We start from the raw sequence: 18,829 nt of genomic DNA, 5'->3' as shown, positions 1-18,829 counted from the left end.
TCCCTCTCCCAGTCTCCAAAACGATTTACTGGTGAGTGGTACATTTTGGGTGTTGAGGAGCGAGGTGGGGTGGTGAGGCAGTCCAGATCATGCCAATACAACCCTGACACTGTTTTCAATACAGATATTATGTCTAACTTGAAATGTTTGTTATTATAGTTATTTTTATTACTTGGAATACATATTTGGTGGATGTGTAGTGGATACATCCCTCTGTGACAAGATTAAATGATTTCAAGCCAATGTACAGTCACTTTCAATTAAAAAATGAGTTTATATTTTATCTTTTATATTATCTACTCATTTTAAGTTTGAAACCAATTAAATTGTACTGGAAACATGTAAAAGTGACCATTGGTGCACAATCTTAAGCATTGTACAATACCTCTGTAATTTGCTTTCATCATTCATTCCACAACAGTAAAATTGTGTTCTTTCTATCTCTATTTTATTTATCGACTTAATTGTGTTGTAACTATGCTCTTGTATGTTTTTGTTCTACTGTAGGTGAGAATATCACAATGGTTTTCACTCTGAATTCATTGGATGTTCAGTCCAGAACCTTCACAACTAAGATAAACAGTACTGGCAGTACCACTGCTCCTACTGCTGGTGGTATGTCTTCCAATGTGAACCTCAACCTGCTCTCCATCCTCGACTCTGCAGCTCCATTCAAGTCAAGCACTCTGTACATTTTTGCACTCGTTCTCTCTTTAAGCCTTGTGCTTTTAAGATTTTAGTGCACGCTTCAAATAGAAGGTGTGGGTGGGAAAAAGTCCTGATGACATAACCATATGAATGAGTAAGATTGTATAATATTTTCTGCATATTTACCTTTGCTGCTATGGAGAATGGTGGGTGTTCTATTTCAAATAATGTATGTCTTGCTGTTATTGTTCGATTATGTACTGCTTTCTGAATGTAATCTGGAAAATTTGGATTTTAGGAATGAAAATGTTGCATCTGAATTACCTTTCACTAAACAGTTCTTCTGGACTACAAGAAATACACACGTAATTATTTTTGGTCACAGAGCACCCTCTGAAAATAATGTTTCTGTTATCTCTGTTAAGATAAATCCCAATCTGATATTTAGTCTGCATCTGAAACTACATACTGGCATTTCCTGTGATTGGTTGGTACTTTTGTCAGGTTTTGATTCCTACTGGATTTTGCTGTTGTGAATTCTGTTGTAGACCTTTTTTAGCTGAATAAATGACCTATGAAAGTACTTCTTTTACTTCTTCTTTTTTTAGTAAATGCTTCCCTATTACACCGAGGCTTTGTGAATGTAATTAGATGCTCACCGATGATCAAGTGAAAATGCCTTCTAATGTGGACTCAAAGGCATTTTCACTGTCCTCCTCAGAAATATTCACACAGACGAGTGATCTCTTCCAAGGCCTCCAAAGGCAGAGTCTTCTATTTAGATTTATAATATATTTTTTATCGAACATCAATAGCCATAAAGTCTCAAGAATGACTTTTGCCAGTGTATAATGGTTTCAGCTTTTTTCCTGGAAAAGTTCTGGTTTACTTACACAGGTGAGAAAAATGTATGTTGTTTTATGCAAGCCAACAAAATATACACCGTTGGAATGTCATTTCATTAGCTAAAATGCTACTCCGTGGAAACTGCAATACCATACTTTTAGCCAGTTATATGCTGAGCACAAAAATTACAAATTCCTCTTGAGTAATCTTAGGTAAACAATGAGTATTATATAGATGTTTCTCCTAGTTTTTGGAATTAGAAACTACATAGAGATATAGACATTTGGTTGTACCCTTGCATTACATTACATTTTTGGCATTTGGCAGACTTATCCTGAGTGACGTACACTTGATTAGACTAAGCAGGAGACAATCCTCCCCTGGAGCAATACAGGGTTAAGGGCCTTGCTCAAGGGCCCAACGGCTGTGCGGATCTTATTGTGGCTCCACTGGGGATCAAACCACTGACCTTGCATGTGACAGTCATGTACCTTAACCACTACGCTACAGACCTTGCCATGAAAAGAATACAGAATTTGCACTGATTCCTTTCATCTGTAGATTTCCGAAATGCAGCGAAGGTGAGGTCCTCCCATGGTTCTTTTGCCACCCCACATGTAACAAAATAAACCGTTGTCGCTATAAAGCAATTTCATCGTACAATAGTTTATGCAGATAGAACCATGGGTTTTAATGCTTTCAAACGGTATATGCTGTGACTGTATTGATTGAAAATTTCACTGTGGATAAAAGGAATTAATGCAAATAAACCCCACTCCATGGGGTTAATAAAAATTCATTGATTCACAACACATCCAATTCTTGCAGTTTCTTAATGGCATTTGGTTATCAGCTTATTTATTGATATGGCTGGTATTAAAAAAGTTTATTGTACTTGTGGTCAGTGCAGCAAGTGATTAATATGGTTTCACCTTCCCTGCAGCTGCCCTGTGATTAGCAAAGCTCAAACACCACAGTCATTAATTCTGTAGCGAGCCGTCCCAATTTCCTCATGTACATATTGGGTTAAGTTAATGACTGACTGCACAGAGTTTGCATTTGTTCATTATGTGGTTGGTAGTAGCAGGCGAGAGGTTAATGCTACATCTAAAAATGGCATGAAAATTGTATGTTAGGTCATAGGTCCTCATGAGTCAGTGATGCTTTGGGAGCGATTTTGGGAGCTCCTTGGTGCCTCTGGGATTCATTACATCATCATCATCAGCATCATCACTGAACTCTGAGCAGACCCAGCTGGAAAAGAAAATGCAACTAGACTAGCCTCATAAATTAACGTTATTTGCATAGCAGTACACAAAATGTGTCCAGCAAGTGATAGGCCTACCTCAAAATTGCCTCATGAACCCCTACAATCTGAAGTCAGTTAAAAAAAAGCAAGCCAGGCTATTTTTGTTGGGCTATTTTCAGTCGACTCAGCAGATGATTGCTGCTATAAGGATTAGCTTCCAAATATAAATAATACTGAAGAAATTCAGAAACAACAAATATTAATATAAAATGCGTTATTTGTGCATTGCCAAGTATTGTATTTGGAGTTGGGAACATCACTAATTATCACTGAACATCACTAATAATCACCGAAGATCACTAATTATCACTGAACATCACTAATAATCACCGAACATCACTAATCATCACTGAACATCACTAATCACTGAACATCACTAATCATCACTGGACATCACTGAACATCACTAATCATCACTGAAACTCACTGAGCTTCAGGAAACAACACTACTAATCACTGAACATCAGTAATTATCAGTGAACGACACTGAGTGTGATTGATTGTCACTGAATTGCTGAACGTCAGGAAGCCTTGTTGACTCTCTATGCACCAGTAAACACTGCTGCTTTATGGACCCACCTGCAGCTGTGTAGTAAGTGCAGCTTACTCCTTACTGAAGCTGGCGCAGGTCACGATTTGGTTCAATGCATTGACACAATATTATCTTTCAAGTAGTCAAGTCAATGGTTAACCAACTGAATCCAATGAAACATTTTCAATTCAATATCTATGTATATTGGCCATGCTGCTATGACTCATATCATACTCATACCAGCCCACATGATGGTGTTTCCATATTTGATTCAAAATTAAATTAATATATGAATGTAAAAAAATTTTTTTTCATATTATTTATAATATTATAAAATAATAGGAATAAAATATTATATTTTATGAGTAAAGCATTTGTAAAGATTATGTTAACAATGTATGTTAAATATTGTGAAATTTGCACTGGAGAAGTATAGCTGGCCAGCTGCAATATGGTAATACTTAAGAGTGAGCACACACTCCCCTCAAAGGGAAAATGTATGCAGTATTAAATGTTTTTAAATAGCACATTTTGAAGCTAATGACCCAAAAACAACGTAAAAAATATATATAATACAATGCCCACACCCAAAGAGCTCTATCTGTGACAAAACAAGATACAAAACAAGGACCTGGTGCTAACAGAAGACAGAACACAGGCTTGTCCAGTGGCGCCACTTTTTGACAACACAGCTGTGATTAGCTACGTAACATCACACAGTGTGCACATGGTGTGGTAGTACTCACAACAGCAGCCTCCACACAGGAGTTTAATCCCCTGCATTGGGGCTTGGGTCTTTATATATGTCAGTACCGGAGGGTGCCATGGGGGGGCAGCGGAGGAGCTGGAGCTTCCTCTGCAGGCTGGTCAGGCATCGGTTGAAGGCGTTTCTCACGGCCGAGGAGGAGAAGTAGAATATGAGGGGGTCCAGGCAGGCGTTGAAGGTGCTGAACTGGAGCGTGACGTGGCGCCACTCCAGGCTGGCCCCGGCGATGAAGCCAGCCAGGTGTGACATGTTATAGGGGCCAAAGCAGAGGGCGAACACCGCTAGGGTCCCCAGGGCCAGGCCGATGGCCCTCAGGCGGCGCCGCCGGCCGATCCGGGGGTGCCGGGAGAGGATGCGGATGAAGTTGATGTAGCAGAAGCAGGAGACGAGGAAGGGCACGCAGAACAGCAGGAGGCACAACTCCAGCCTGAAGGGCAGGAGCACCCGCAGCTGCTCCGGAGAGAAGTCGCTGTAGCAGCCTGCGGGGGCATTGCCATGGGTGCCGTTGCCGTGGGTGCCGTTGCCGTGGGTGTCGTTGCCGTGGGTGTCGTTGCCGTGGGTGCCGTTGCCGTGGGTGCCGTCGCCGGTGGGGTTGTAGTAAGGCATGATGCAGACGATGCTCAGGTTCAACGAGGACAGGATCCAGAAGAACGCGCTGACCAGCACGGCGTACAGGGGCCGGCGGTGCAGTTTGTACCTGATGGGGAAGGCCACGCCCAGGTAGCGCTCCACGCTAACTGCCGTCAGGAAGAAGGCGCTGTTGTAGATGGTGGAGTAGAAGACGAACGCCGTCAGCGGGCACAGGACCTGGGGCATGTTCCACACCATGTTGTCCGCCGCCTCCTTCATCTTGAAGGGGAGGAAGATGAGAAAGATGAGGTCGGAGATGGTGAGGTTGAGCAGCAGGATGTCGATGGGGACGGGCTTCCGTTGGAGCTTCCGGCTGAAGGTGTAGAATGCCAGAACGTTGGCTGGCAAGCCAATCACAAAGGTGATGATGGTAACGGACAGGCCCAGCTGGGCGTGGCTTGTCAGCATCCTGGCAGAGGTGGGTCATGGGAACCTGATTCTGAGAAAGGAGGTACAGAACTTTTGTCTACAATAAAAAGCATGTTGCAGTGAAAATATTTTAAAACATATTATTTATTTTCATTGAATGTCCCTTGTAATGTTAGTTTCAGCATCGTAGCATTTATGGTTCTTGAGATAAAGACCAGAGACTCATGTCCACTATAGGATTGCCAAGTCTTAGGAGGATAATGATAGATGTGATTTCTAGGGTGGGTGATTTCAGTCACTGTTTGCACCTGTAGAGGTAACACTATGCCAACTGCACTTGCGAAAGGAGGCACATGCCCTCACCTAAAAGGAGGACCACAGACCAGACACCTCCGCAGGAGAGCGCTAATATGGACAGGGGGAGAGGCATATCTCTCACTGACAACAGCTGGTCACCGTTGCAGCCTGGCATGGTACTGGGATGTGTCACTGGAGAAGTTTCGGAACCCTGGCTGATTTAAATCCACTCTCTACCTGAGAGAATGATGCCAACTAAGTCCTGCTATAGGGAACTCTAATTAGCCACTGAAATCGATCATACTGTTTATGAATTAAGAGAAAGAATATCCCTGTAGATACTCATGCCTACATTCAAATATCACAATTCAGACTAAAACCAGTCAGACTGAAGTCAAACATGTTTCTAAGGATGGATAAAGCATTTAAGGTTTTAGTAAGGTTAAGCATTAACAACTAAACCACAAACTGTATAGAAAGTATAGATTGTATGTTGAACAAGTGCACTAAAGTAGGACCTGTCTGTGTAATCATAATCCTAATTATAACCAAGCTAACAGTGACTATCCCCTACATCAATGCTGCCCAACCCAGTTCCTGGAGATTTTCAGTCCTGCTGGTTTTCATTTCAGCTCAACAAGCTAGCTGTTGAATGAGATGTGATTAGTTAGGGTTGGACTGAATAGATTTCCATAAGTAGGATGGTTGCTAGAAGCAGGGCAGCCTTACCCTACATACTTTGCAGATGCACTGTTTTTGAGATACTCTTGCCCAGACTCTCATAATGATTTGTAGAGTAGGTCTGTACATAAAGCTCCCTGATTTAATGTGTAAATCAAAGTCTCTCCTGCTTTGTTTCCCAGTGTTTCTCTGCATCAGCCGTCTGCTGTTTAGCAGTCACTGTTTGCACCGGCCAATCACAGTTACTACTAGTCTCTACTATTATTATGCGGCTTCAAAAGGCACTAAAGTCTCCATTTTAATACGATACATTATCTATATTTTAACTGCGGTGTGATCAACCTCTCAGTGAATTTTGTTCAATGTAAACGTATATTTACCAAAGCCTTCTGAGTGTTCTGAGAATCGCCATCAGATATTGTTACATTTAATAATTCTTACAATTTACATTGTTTGTATTGGTGAGAAATGTAATGTTCATCTTTCAGGACTGACTCACCTCAGTTCCCCATACCTGCTCTTCGCTTCTCTGACTGAATTCCAATATCCACTATTCAACAGTGGCCACATTCAACACACAGTAGCCAGACACATCAATGGCAATTCACACCTCTGACTGCCCTGGGCATACTGCCAATCACTCCGCTGATCATAGTCAACATGCAGCCAATCACATCACAGACCCGGCTCAAGATCTTAGCCAATTGCTAAGTTTACTACTTTCATCAGCCTGCCAATTATATCTCAGCTTACATAACATGCATCGCAGATAAAGAAAACTAATAAGCTACTTATCTATCATTGCAGCTTATCAAACAAGGTTTCCTGGCAATCATGTGTGTTCAGCTGGATATATGACGACATCCTAACGTGGACAGTTACATGCAGAAGACCCACCAAGTCTGCTGTTTCTGATCCCTCATTGCCCCAAATGGATAATCATGGAAGGTCTCAGCAACTGTGAAATTTCCTGTCTGTGGTCATTGACTGGTCACCTTCTAAAATGACTGCAGTTGGGTGATTTGTCATGTTTGTGAGAAATTATTCCCATAAAAATGTTGCATCTCGGTGACTTACAACAAGTGCATTTGACATGACTAGCTTTATGTTCTTAGCCAGGCAGAAGGATACTCAAAACAGATCCAGCTCTAAGACTGAATTTTTCCTATAATACTGTTATAATACACCCAATTCCCAAAAATAGCTAGTACTGGCTATTTGTTTCCTTCATAAAACATACTGTTATAAATTATAGGCCACTGATAATTTATCAAATAAAAAAGTCGAGAATTCCAAGCAGAAGCACCTTGCTCTGATGAGAAGACCCTCTAACAGCCAATAGGGGGAGCTGTTGCCACTGGCTTCCATGGAGTTGCTGTAAGGCATGTGCCTGCCTTAATCAGCTTACTTGCCTACTATTCAGCATACAACATGTATACAACTTGTATGTACCCCCCTCATACTCAATAGAAGGCAAGTAAGCTGTTTCAGACATGGCCATGATGTAGGTGATGGTTTAAGGCGTCAGGCGCTAACTGCCATCAGGAAGTAGGTTATCAAAGGTGCTCATCAAAGTTATTTTGGTATCTTGGTACTTTCTGTCACTATTCAACAGTAGTAGATTTTGACTGACTTTTTAGACTGAATATTTTGTTTTTAACTTCCTGCACTTCACATTCTACTGAAAATATCATGCAATCAATCGACAAGCATATTTTCAGTTTCACTTCATTTATTGTGACTGTTCAGCCCTTACATGGAGACAATATCACAGTTAAAATCACAATGACATTCAGGCTTTAACATTTAGATATAAAAAACTAAATTCACATCAGACACAGGGACTAATGATGAACAGCATTCAATTTAACCTTCCTCAGCCAGTAAGAGGATATTTTCCGGCAAACTTAAAGTGAATCACCAGAAACATGCATCTTCAGCTTCTCGCCACAGAAGGAATGTGTCGTTATTCAGAAACAGCCAAATTCGGTCTGTGTTGAAGTCAGTGTAAGTCACTGTATCCTGTGCAAGTTCAGGTTCTGGTTGTTACAGTTTTCACATGGCCCGCCCTCCCGCACAGCCTTCCGGCCAATCCCGGCAGGCGGGGAGGCGAGAGCAGCAGCATCACCACGGGCTCCAGGAAGACGTTGCAGGTGCTGGACAAAATGGCCTCCTTCCTCCAGGCCACCGTGCAGCCCTCCACGAACCCCACCACGTGCGAGGCGTTGTAGGGGCCGTAGCAGACGGCGAACACGGCCAGCGTGGCGCAGGCCACGCCCACCACCCGCCGCTTGCGCCCCGCGGGCAGGCAGGACCGGCGCACCAGCACCACGCAGCGCAGTGTGCAGAAGGCCGTGACCGCCAGCGGCAGCAGGAAGAGGAGCAGCGCCATCTCCAGACGCAGCGGCAGCAGCACGGCGTGCTGCTCGGTGGTGAAGTCCCGGAAGCAGGTCCTGGACTCGTTGCTACGCGGCGAGGAGTGGGTAAAGAAGGCCCCTCCCTCCGCCGCCAGGCCCAGCCCCAGGTGGAGCAGCACCAGGGCCCAGAGGCCAGCGCTCACGCCACAGGAGAGCCGGGCGCTGCGGTACAGCTTGTAGCTGATGGGGAAGGCCGTGCCGAGGTAGCGCCCCACGGTGGTGACCGCCAGGAACAGGCAGCTGCCGTACAGCGATGCGAAGAGGAAGAAGCTATAGACCAGGCAGACGGGTAAGGGGAGGGCCCAGCTCTGCAGGGCGGTCTCCAGCGCCATGACGGGCAGCCAGGCCACCAGCGCCAGGTTGGAGACGCACAGGTTGAGGGCGTAGACCACGCAGGGCGTGGCCCCGCGCTTGCAGGCCTTGCGCACGTACACGGCCAGCACCAGCAGGTTGGAGGGCAGGCCGAGCAGGAAGGTGAGGGAGTAGACAACCAGCGAGACAAAGTCTGCTACAGCCATCTCCCGCTCCATGACCGAGTCTCTTCAGGTCCACTGGCACTACGGCATGACGGTATCTCCTTTTAGATTAGATACAGGTCTAGAGACAGCAACCATTTCGCAAACCTGTGTGAATATCCTCCAGGTATCACTGATAGCCTCCTCTGAGATAGACTGCACTACACACAGAATATGTGGTCCTATCTCCGGTAACTGGCTCCACTGGCCATTTCTTCACAAGGCGGTGGGGTGACAGATCATCTTTCTCACTGTGTGTGAGGTCGGTCTTCTAGCGGTCGGTACAACAATCCCTCAGTCTCTCAGGATGTGCGTCTTCTAGCAGTCGGTACGACAGTCTCTGTGGGAGGTTTTCCGAGACGATGGAAGCTCCTTCACCGCTCACAGGCAGCCAGTGAAACAATGGGTTCTTGACAATGTTTAATGAACAAGGCTTCCAAAATCAAAAGAATCACTTTCCTTCTCACTCTCATTTTCTCTCACAATGTGAGGCACATGTTCTTTCGCTTGTCCTCAGGGTGAAGGTCTCTCTCTCTCTCTCCCTCTTCCACTTGCTCTGATGCTTCTTCACCAGTGGTCAATAGAGCATTTTCTCTCTCTCTCTCTCTCTCTCTCTCTCTCTGTCATATGAGGTGCTCTCTCTGTGTCCTGGAGCTGGACTGAGAGAGGGGAGGGCAGGGAGACGGGGGAGATGGCGTGCTGGGAGCTTGGTATTGAGGAATTGCTCAGGCAGAGGTAATGGCGGGGGATGGCATTTGGGATACACCTGGCAGTGAGGGACGGGGCCAGGAGATGCCGTAATTGCGGCCCCCATGTTCGGCGCCTGGCAGCGGTCTGGCCCGTTTAGTGCAATGAGCCTTTTCAGGAAACGATGCCCATTGAGTCTGGGTGTGCTTGTCTGAATGAATTTGAGGGCCGGTCAATAAAGCCATAAAGGCTTTTGGTGGCATCGGTGAAGGAGACCTACTCAGATGTAGATAAGGACAAACAAGACTTCCTTACCAAGGCAGTGCCTTAAACTACTGTTGTTTTTTGCCTAGCAAATTTGTTTCAGGGTGCTCCACATGCTAGGCTCAGCAGTAACACTAGAGGATAGAGTATGTTATTTATTCAACCCATTTTGCGTTATTTATTCAACCAAAATCATAGCCTTTATCAACCTGACCTGATTTTATTTACCTAAACTTCGGGATGTGACGTCATTGTAAACGTAGATTTGTTTTAGTCATCTGTTTATGCAGTCAACAGACAAGGGCACTTTAATTTAGTTTCAGATCAATGCTATGTAAATGTGATGACCTTAACAGCATGTAGATTGGGAGACATGATGGGCTGACTGAACGAGGGGAGCAATCGATATGCTTTAAAGGTCAGGGAATCTACCAATCTACTCAGCATAGATCCAAAAAGCCACATCGCCCCAATTAACGTCATAAATGGTCATCATTCAGCGTGATCCTATTATTTTGTTGTCTTATCCGTCATGCAGGAAGACACTGTGGTGAGCATAGAAACAGGATATTGAATTAGGTAAAGGGGACAGCTGAGGCCTCGAACGTTCTTTTTTAATCCCAGCGACGAGGATCTGAATAAATTATCCTTTGAAATTGGAACATTACATTAACATTGACAAGTATAACATCTTTACAATATTCTTCCCCCGAGGAAGAGATTTCAGTAAGAGATAAATCTTCTAACAATTGAATATTAGCTTGGTTTAATCTCGTCTCGGAGAACTCAAAGAGGAAACTGTTACAGTTTTACACTGAGATGTGTTACAAGAATGTGTAATGGATTAAAACTGTGGTCATGACATTGAAATCTATTCATAAACTATGACATACCATTGTTATGAGACAATCTGAGCTTTAATAGCTGACATGCGGAATAGTTTAATTCTATAAGCTCTGGGTAATCATTATTCACAGCATTAACTCCAGGGGAAACCACGTTTCTTCAGCAGCTGTGACATTGTTGTTGCTTTGCACTGCCATAACAAGTTTAAGCAGCCATTCCACTTCATATCATCATCTACTTCAAATCTAACAAACAAGCAACACAACACATGTGCAATTCCAAAAACATTTAAGACCATTTTTTCTCCCGCGGGGATGCATTTAAAAAGACATTAAAGCCATCAGTTGGGCAGCTTAAATGTTTTATTATCCATAAAAACCCTCTCCTGTGTTTACAGTTCCTTATCTCTTTCCACATTATGAGACAAAGTGCATGTCCCTGTAAAGCTGTCTATTTTGCAGAAAAATATTTTTCCTCTGCTTAATAACACACATTAAGCTTGCTGTGTAGAAAAACAGTGTAAATACAGGAATGGTAATTGAGCAGTTAAAGAACCTGTATATACAGTATATACACACACACAGGTTCTACTGTTTGCCGCATTGCACGCATACATTATGGCAGCTGTTACCATCTTGTGTTGACCTCACTGTAGGTTTCCTTGTACTGTATTGTTCAATAAAGGGGGTGTAATGAGCTTTAAGTGTTACGAGGCAAGTTCATGTCAGTCCCTATGCTGCACTGCACTGCATCATCTACCAAATCAGATGATGTTGTTCATCTGAAAGATCTCTTTTTCTAACAAACCCAAGAAAAATAACTGTATCAATAATCTGCATTAGTGACAGGTTAAATTATGAGTGCACCCAATTCACTCCCCATGACAACCTATGACCTCAACCTGACCTCCAATGGAGCTACAGACGAGAGACCAGGGGCTCATTTCAATCGTTTTTTTCTCCTCTTTTATATTTTCCTTGACCTGGAAATCAACCGAGGTCCGCCATCTTTAAGGACATTCCAACCTGTTAAATCTTCCTTCTTGGAGCTAGAAGGAGAACTCCTGAAGTTTCCTTTCTTGTGAAGCGCATCCTTTGCAGAAGTATTTTTCCTAAAGCCTGATGTATTAATGTTCGACCTGTGGGTCCACTTCTCCCCATCTGCCACGTCTGTAACTGCCATGGCTTTGAACTGATGTTTGAAGGAACAAGGACATTCCATTTGCCTAATTCAAGTTTTCTCGATTTCCCCATCTTTACTTTTTTCCCCATCATTTCCTAGCCTCTCCCGATGGGTGGAGCAAGGGGAAGAAAAGAAGAAAGAAAAAGAAAAAAGAAGAGAAAAATAAGGGATCGGAATGAGCCCCAAGATAAGAAAAGAAAGGAATGCATTAAGTGCATCAAGCATTAAGGGCTTACTCACTGATATAACTACCGTATTGGTCTTTCTGATAGTAAAATATGTGTACTGTGGCAAAGACTTGCAAGCACTCAAAATAATACATACAAAAGTAATACAGACTCTAACACACGATGTAGATAATTATAGATCTATAATTGGATATACAGCAGCAATACAACACAGAAATTTTACACTTTTCCTACAGAATAAACATCCATCCTTCCTAAATTTAACAAGACACAAAGTACAACACAAAAACACTCACACATGGACTCAATGAACACAGACTCCAGTAAAACCGACATGGTGATTTAACAGGATAGGAGGGGTGTACAGTGACCAGGGCAAAGGGCAGTGGTTCCCAACCCTGTTCCTGGAAGTCAACCATCCAGTAGGTTTTTTCTCCAGCCCTAACAAAGCCCACCTCATTCATCAGCTAGATACCTTGCTGAGCTGCTAATTAGTAGAGTCAGGTGTGACAAATTGGGGTTGAAATGAACCTTCAAGAAGAAGGAGGTTACAACAAGACCAGGGTTGGGAACTACTGGTGTAAGGTATTGGGGGCAGGATTACAGTGACATAGTTTTGGGAGAGGGGTTAAAGCAGGTCCAGGGCGTGTCTCCCGCTGGAGTTAGCGAGCGGGACGATGCTGTCGGGAGTCAGCTCAGTGTGGGCGGTGGTCGCGAGGCGCTTCCGGGTCTCCATGCTGCGCTGCTCCAGGAAGAGGGCATCCTGCTTGCGGGACAGGTCCTCCTCCATGCAGGCCTGGTGCTGCTGCAGGGCCTGGAGGGAGTGCCTGAGAGAGCGGGGAGTCAAAATGCACCAGCTCAGACACGGCCATGGGACAGGGTCCTATACCCAAACCCTTTCTACTGCAGGACCCTACACCCAAACCCCTACTGCTGCAGGACCCTACACCCAAACCCCTACTGCTGCAGGACTCTACACCCAAACCCTTACTGCTGCAGGACCCTACACCCAAACCCTTACTGCTGCAGGACCCTACACCCAAACCCCTACTGCTGCAGGACCCTACACCCAAACCCCTACTGCTGCAGGACCCTACACCCAAACTCCTACTGCTGCAGAGCCCTAAACCCAAACCCCTATTGCTGCAGAGCCCTAAACCCAAACCCTTACTGCTGCAGGCCACTACACCCAAACCCCTACTGCTGCAGAGCCCTACATCCAAACCCTTACTGCTGCAGGACCCTACACCCAAACCCCTACTGCTGCAGGACCCTACACCCAAACCCCTACTGCTGCAGGACCCTACACCCAAACCCTTACTGCTGCAGAGCCCTACACCCAAACAATTACTGCTGCTAGATCCTACACAAGGGAAGAGTGGGAAAGTGGACAAAAAAGATGCTTCTGGAAGAGGAGGAGAAAGAGACACTCACTGGGCTTGGGCCAGCTTCTCCTTCAGCGCTCTAATGGTGGCCTCCAGCTGCTGTGCCTCCTCCACCAGTCCAAAGTGCACCTGAACAACACAGGCAGCCAATCAAAGGTCACATCATGTAGAGCAGAGTCAATCAGAAAGAATATGGGGAGCCCAGATGACACACAGCCAATCAGAGGCTTTGCAGTCACTTGGGACCAGTCCATACCTCATCCCGGCACAGGTCTGCTCCCGGCCGCATGGTCCGGTTTTCCAGACGGGTTTGGACCAACTTCAGAGGAGCAGTTTTGGCCCCAAGATCATCCTCCAGCCCGCGGATATCCTGCTCCAGTTCTGCGATCTCATCATAAGTCTGACAGATATAGGTAGACGAGCACAGAGTCACCCTTCCAGGACAGTGCCAGTGAGCACGCTCAGATCCCCCCACAGGTCTTCAGGTCACAGGTTGACACTGCTGGAAAGTGGCACTGGGCCGACAAGCAAGGAAGTAATCCAACCGAAAATATAAGGTTATTTACCATAGACAGCAGGCTTTAATTCTGTACCATGGCCTTCTGCCTTCTAATGCCTCTTGATGCTACATCATTCCTACTAATTTACATAGTGAGCAGTGAAAAGAGATAAAAGAGGATTTCATAGTGGAAGTCCAGACAGAGGTTGAGGAGGAGAAGGAAGAGGCCCCAGCACTCACTTGCTTCTGCTGCCAGAGCAGCTCACTGCAGGCCTGCTCCAGCTGGTGGGCCCGTTTGCGGAGGGCGAAGTCAGTGGCCATGTGCTGGGCCTGTAGCTCGATCAGGAGCTGGTGGGAGGGAGGGGGCCTCGCCTTTACTTTTCATATGCGGCTCCGTCACACCCCTGTCACACCTAGGTCTACCTCTGAGTGCTGCCTGACTTGAAATGCTCCTCTCCAAAAAAGCCAGGACCCAACACTCAAACCCTGCTCCCTGTCCCTCCCAGCCAAGCTTGAACCCACCCCCCCACACACACCCATTCACACCTGAGCCTTGGTGAGCTTCATGTTTGCCCTCAGCTGCAGTGAGGCGTCCATCTCCTCCCGCGCTCGGCTTACATTGGACCGGCTGAACTGCTCCCACTGCTGGGGACTAGTGAAACTGCAGCACACACACAGACACAGACAGGGTGGTCGACACTGTGCTTAGTGTCTAGGCTACGACATCACTGATGTTAATGGAATTTGGAAGGGGAAGTACAGGTCTGAATCTTGAAATCAGTCTTGCCTAAAATAATGATTTATGTTATTGCATAATTAAGCAAGACAGGAGGGTTTACCAATCAAGGCTCCTTACCCAGGTAGCAGACGCATGGGGTTCGGCTTCAGGGAGATATCTCGTGAAGTCTCGGTGAGTGACAGACAGGTGCCATCCACGTCTAGGGTGTCCATCTTGTTTTGGAGGTCACAGGTAAGCTGGTGCCTAGCCTCCTGCAGCAAGCTGCAAATATCCATCAGACAACGGATCAATCTACGCATTCCACTTTGTCTGATTCGCACTGAGTGCACTGCAGAAGCAACGCAAAAACTTTTACAAAAGCTGAACTCGATTAAAAAGACGAATCTTTCAACGGCAAATAGATCATCAATAGTAACAAATAGTAAAATAAAAAACAATAAGTTATATTGTACATTGTGACAGTGAGACCACAATTTACTACTTAAAACAGTGTATCTTTACCCCTCTCCTCCAGTTTGTCTTTTTTCCTCTTCTTTCTCTGTAAGACACTCACCAAATTTGCTCGAAAGCTTTGCTGATTCGATGCTGCAGTGTCTTCTGGATCCCACCAATCACCTCCACCTCTTTCTTAAGCTCCGCTTCCACAGGGTCGCTGACCACCTCGGTCCCACAGCGACGCTCTCTCAGGGTGAGGCACTCGACCGCCACCTCAAGCGGGAGAGCTGTGGCGGCTAGCATCCTCTCCAACTCCTCCTTAGTCTGAAAGAGCGCATGGACGGTTTGACACTGACACCGAATGCACTGCACATCACAAAACCAAACGGGAGAGTGAGTCTGTACGTCTGCAGCGACCAGAAAGGTGCAGTACACAGAACAGGTGGCCTCACCAACGTGAGAGTTTCCATCTCTGTGTCCACTTCCTGCGCGCAGGATGCCAGGTTATCCTTCCATCGCGTCAAGTCGTTAATCCTGTCTCTCAACCTGCGAGAGTTGTCAGTCTTGTCCCAGTAAGTCTGAGAAAGGAGGGGGAGTGAGGGACATTTTTACATCTGCTTAATTACTTGAAGCAGAAACAAGTCAAGTACTAAGAGACAAAAAGAAAATTGAAATAAAATGTCAGACATTAATGGATGTAGAAAAAGAACACCTAGTTATATTTCTTCCCTGAAGAAGGGAGCGAGGAAATAGAAAGAAGGAACAGAGATATGGACAGAGGGGGAGATTTCTGGTCTTTTGCTGAGAGCCCACCCATTCACACCTTATTGGAGGTCTCATTGCGTAGTGTCCGGGCCTCCTGGCGGATGTCATGTGATACATTCCGTTTGTAGGCAGCAGTGTCACCCATTTGCCTGTTGCTGGTCTCCCAGTCAGGCACACTGTAGCGGTGCCCCGGCTTGATGCTAAGGGTGGCCATTTTAACTGTGACTGAGGGGCGATTGCCTGATGAGAAACAAGAAACCAGACCAATGAGACCAATGGGATCCTGATTCCCTACACTCCCTGGCACACACTGGCTATGACATCATCAGTAAGACCACGATAAGACATTGTGAGAAAGACAGTCTTGCTGACTCAAACCCTCCCTCTCGGGCCAACGTGGCAGCCTGTTATGTGTCACCCTATGGAGCTGATGCCATAATACAGAAATAAAGGTACAGAAAGTGCCTAAAAGGAACAAATTCTTGTTGCTGGGGCGGTACCATCTAGGTACATAAAATTGTACCCCTAGCCAGCAACATATAATTAATTTGTACCTTTTTTGTTTGGAAAAATGTACCCATTTGTACCCAAAGAGAACATTACTGTATTTACATGGTACATTTGGGAACATTTTTATGCACCTCCACGGTCACTTTATTTCAGAGAGTGTAACACAGGCAGGAATCCAGATAGGCCACTACCTGAAACCCAATATTTAAGCAGGATGCACCACCAAGCAACCAATGAGGCATTTTAATGTGGCTGACATTTCATTGGCATGACTCCCCCAGTCTCTCTGCTACCATGGTCACAACAAAATGCTTCCTCTAATGACTATTAAGTCAAATAAATCAAGTCTTAATTTGACATAATCTTTAGTAGCTACTGTGTTTCCAAAACAGCATCCATCACTAACGTTATGTCTGTCATACTAACTCCAGCTTTATTCCATTCCCCTTTTGAGCCTACTGTAAAACTTGAGAAAAGGCCAGACTGTGCTCTAACAAAACAGCCAGCTCAATTTCAAATAATTGAATGAGATCCGCAGTCGGAAACATCCAGGGTTTTGTCACGGTCCATTCGGATCACTTGTAATGAACAGCAACAACACAATTTGTTCCACTTATTTGTAGTTCCACAATTTGTAGTCTTAATACAGAAAATACTGACATAGCTAAGTGGTTAGGATAATTTGGATGACTTACAGTTACGACTCACTGAACAGTTAGTAGACTGACTGAGCACTAACTAGCTACGGCACGTTAGCTAACAAGTCTACGTTACCTAGAATGCAGGTAAGTTTTAAACGCTGAATATATACGAAAAGAGTTGTTAGACGTCTTGCTACGGTATTGCTGTATTGTAGCAAAGTTATCTCATGCCTACCTTGTCGAATCTGACTCAGTATGTCGGCTCCCGTCTGATCGACTAACCAAGCGATCCGTTGCCAGGTAACAGTGTGAACACTGAAAACGCCATGGCAACATTCAACACATAGCTAGCTGGCAAGTGTATCGCATTGCTTCTTATTTACTTAGGCCAGCTCCCCAGTTAAATTTCGCTGAAATAATGAATTAGCAAGTATGTGCTGATACAGGAAATTAAACGAAAATACCAAAGTTGCAACTAATTCGTTTCCTGTCCTTAATATCCTGTTCCAAGTGTGATATTAGGGACGTTACAGGCACTGTATTCAGTTGAAATGGTTCCTTGCAAATTTCACGCATTTGGAAGGTTGCATTTAAACTGAAAACAGTTTTTCTCTCCACATTGCCCAAGGGAGCACAAAAAATACTGCAGCCAATTTGCTATTACATTTACATTTACATTTACATTTTTGTCATTTAGCAGACGCTTTTAATCCAAAGCGATTTACAAGTGCAAAGGTTCTTCCACAAGTTAAAGCATCACATCCATAGCTAGTAAACATATAGTCATCATAAGTGCAATTTTTTTTTCTATTTTTTTATTTTTTGGGGGGGTTAGACAAGAGGGATAGGGATATCAGAACGGGGGGCGGGGGAAATCAGGAGGGAGGACTAAGGTACAGTTTGAAAAGGTGTGTTCGAAATGGCTCATTACCCATTAATTCCTAATCCCTATCTAATGAATGTCCATATAGTGTGCTAAATAGTTTAGGTCAATTCTGTCCTGGCCACCAGTCCTAATACGAGACTCATAACACTTTTTTTAAATCCTATCATATGCTTAGCTATCCATAGCCTATACAGTGTTGTCTGTAAGTATTTGGACAGTGGTACAATTTGTAAATTTGGGTCTGTACTCCAGCACATTGGATTTGAAATAAAGTAATGCATATGAGGTTAAAACAGGTTAAAACATATGAGGTCTCCCCATTTTATGGAAACAAAAGTAATTGAACAGTTGGCTTCTTAGCTGTTTCTGATTAGTCAGCTGTACTCAAGCCCTTCCTTAGTGCAGGTATAAGAATGCTTCCGTATCTAGTCTTAATTAGAGGCTTTTGATTACATTTGGAATCTATTATTGGTCTTTGTCAACATGAGGATCAGAGTTGTTCCAATGAAAGTCAGGGAGGCCATTATGAGGCTGAGAACTACATATGTTTAAGTCAGAGACATAGGGCATACGATAGGCTTTTAAAAACAGACTGCTTTGAAAATCATTAAGAAGAAAGAGAGCACTGGTGTATGTTTGGGATCATTGCCTTGCTGTGGGATGAAGCACCCTCGAATGAGTTTGGAGGCATTTGATTGAATCTGAGCAGATAAGATGCTTCTGTACACTGAATAATTAATTCTGCTGTTGAGAGGTGCTGCTCACTAGGGCCTCTGCGGTTGGCTCCAGTAT

General features: G+C 44.6%; 4 protein-coding genes across 5 annotated transcripts in view; 1 reads left to right on the top strand and 3 right to left on the bottom strand.

The window, feature by feature from the left end:
• LOC133137684 (fibrocystin-L-like) overlaps positions 1-1,231 on the top strand; it is a 51,622-nt gene extending 50,391 nt beyond the window's left edge. The window contains exon 77 of the mRNA XM_061256021.1: positions 508-1,231. Within this exon, the coding sequence (XP_061112005.1) occupies positions 508-740 (233 nt within the window). The 3' untranslated portion in view covers positions 741-1,231. The remainder of the gene's footprint in view (positions 1-507) is intronic.
• A 2,873-nt stretch (positions 1,232-4,104) lies between these two features.
• On the bottom strand, positions 4,105-5,139 carry LOC133137683 (free fatty acid receptor 2-like). Its single transcript, XM_061256020.1, has one exon. The coding sequence runs from the start codon at positions 5,137-5,139 to the stop codon at positions 4,105-4,107; it is 1,035 nt and encodes a 344-aa protein (XP_061112004.1).
• Positions 5,140-8,110: 2,971 nt separating this feature from the next.
• si:dkey-211g8.9 (free fatty acid receptor 3) lies at positions 8,111-9,025 on the bottom strand. The gene has a single exon (XM_061256019.1). The coding sequence runs from the start codon at positions 9,023-9,025 to the stop codon at positions 8,111-8,113; it is 915 nt and encodes a 304-aa protein (XP_061112003.1).
• A 2,168-nt stretch (positions 9,026-11,193) lies between these two features.
• Positions 11,194-17,510, bottom strand: tekt2 (tektin 2 (testicular)). 2 transcript variants are annotated; one of them, XM_061256153.1, is made up of 10 exons: positions 17,387-17,510; positions 16,059-16,240; positions 15,688-15,813; positions 15,354-15,559; positions 14,918-15,061; positions 14,608-14,722; positions 14,302-14,409; positions 13,819-13,962; positions 13,612-13,691; positions 11,194-13,004 (listed from the first exon to the last, which is right to left on the bottom strand). In XM_061256153.1, exons 2-10 carry the CDS (start codon positions 16,212-16,214, stop codon positions 12,806-12,808), a joined length of 1,278 nt encoding a protein of 425 aa, XP_061112137.1. In that variant the 5' UTR covers positions 16,215-16,240; positions 17,387-17,510; the 3' UTR covers positions 11,194-12,805. The 2 variants fall into 2 exon arrangements, with proteins under 2 accessions (XP_061112137.1, XP_061112138.1); XM_061256154.1 differs by lacking the exon at positions 14,302-14,409.
• Between the last annotated feature and the right edge of the window lie 1,319 nt (positions 17,511-18,829).

This window comes from Conger conger, chromosome 9 (assembly GCF_963514075.1).
Source record: "Conger conger chromosome 9, fConCon1.1, whole genome shotgun sequence".
Lineage (NCBI taxonomy): Eukaryota > Metazoa > Chordata > Actinopteri > Anguilliformes > Congridae > Conger > Conger conger.
Note: the sequence above shows the minus strand (reverse complement) of the source record. Positions and strands in the feature narration are given on the sequence as shown.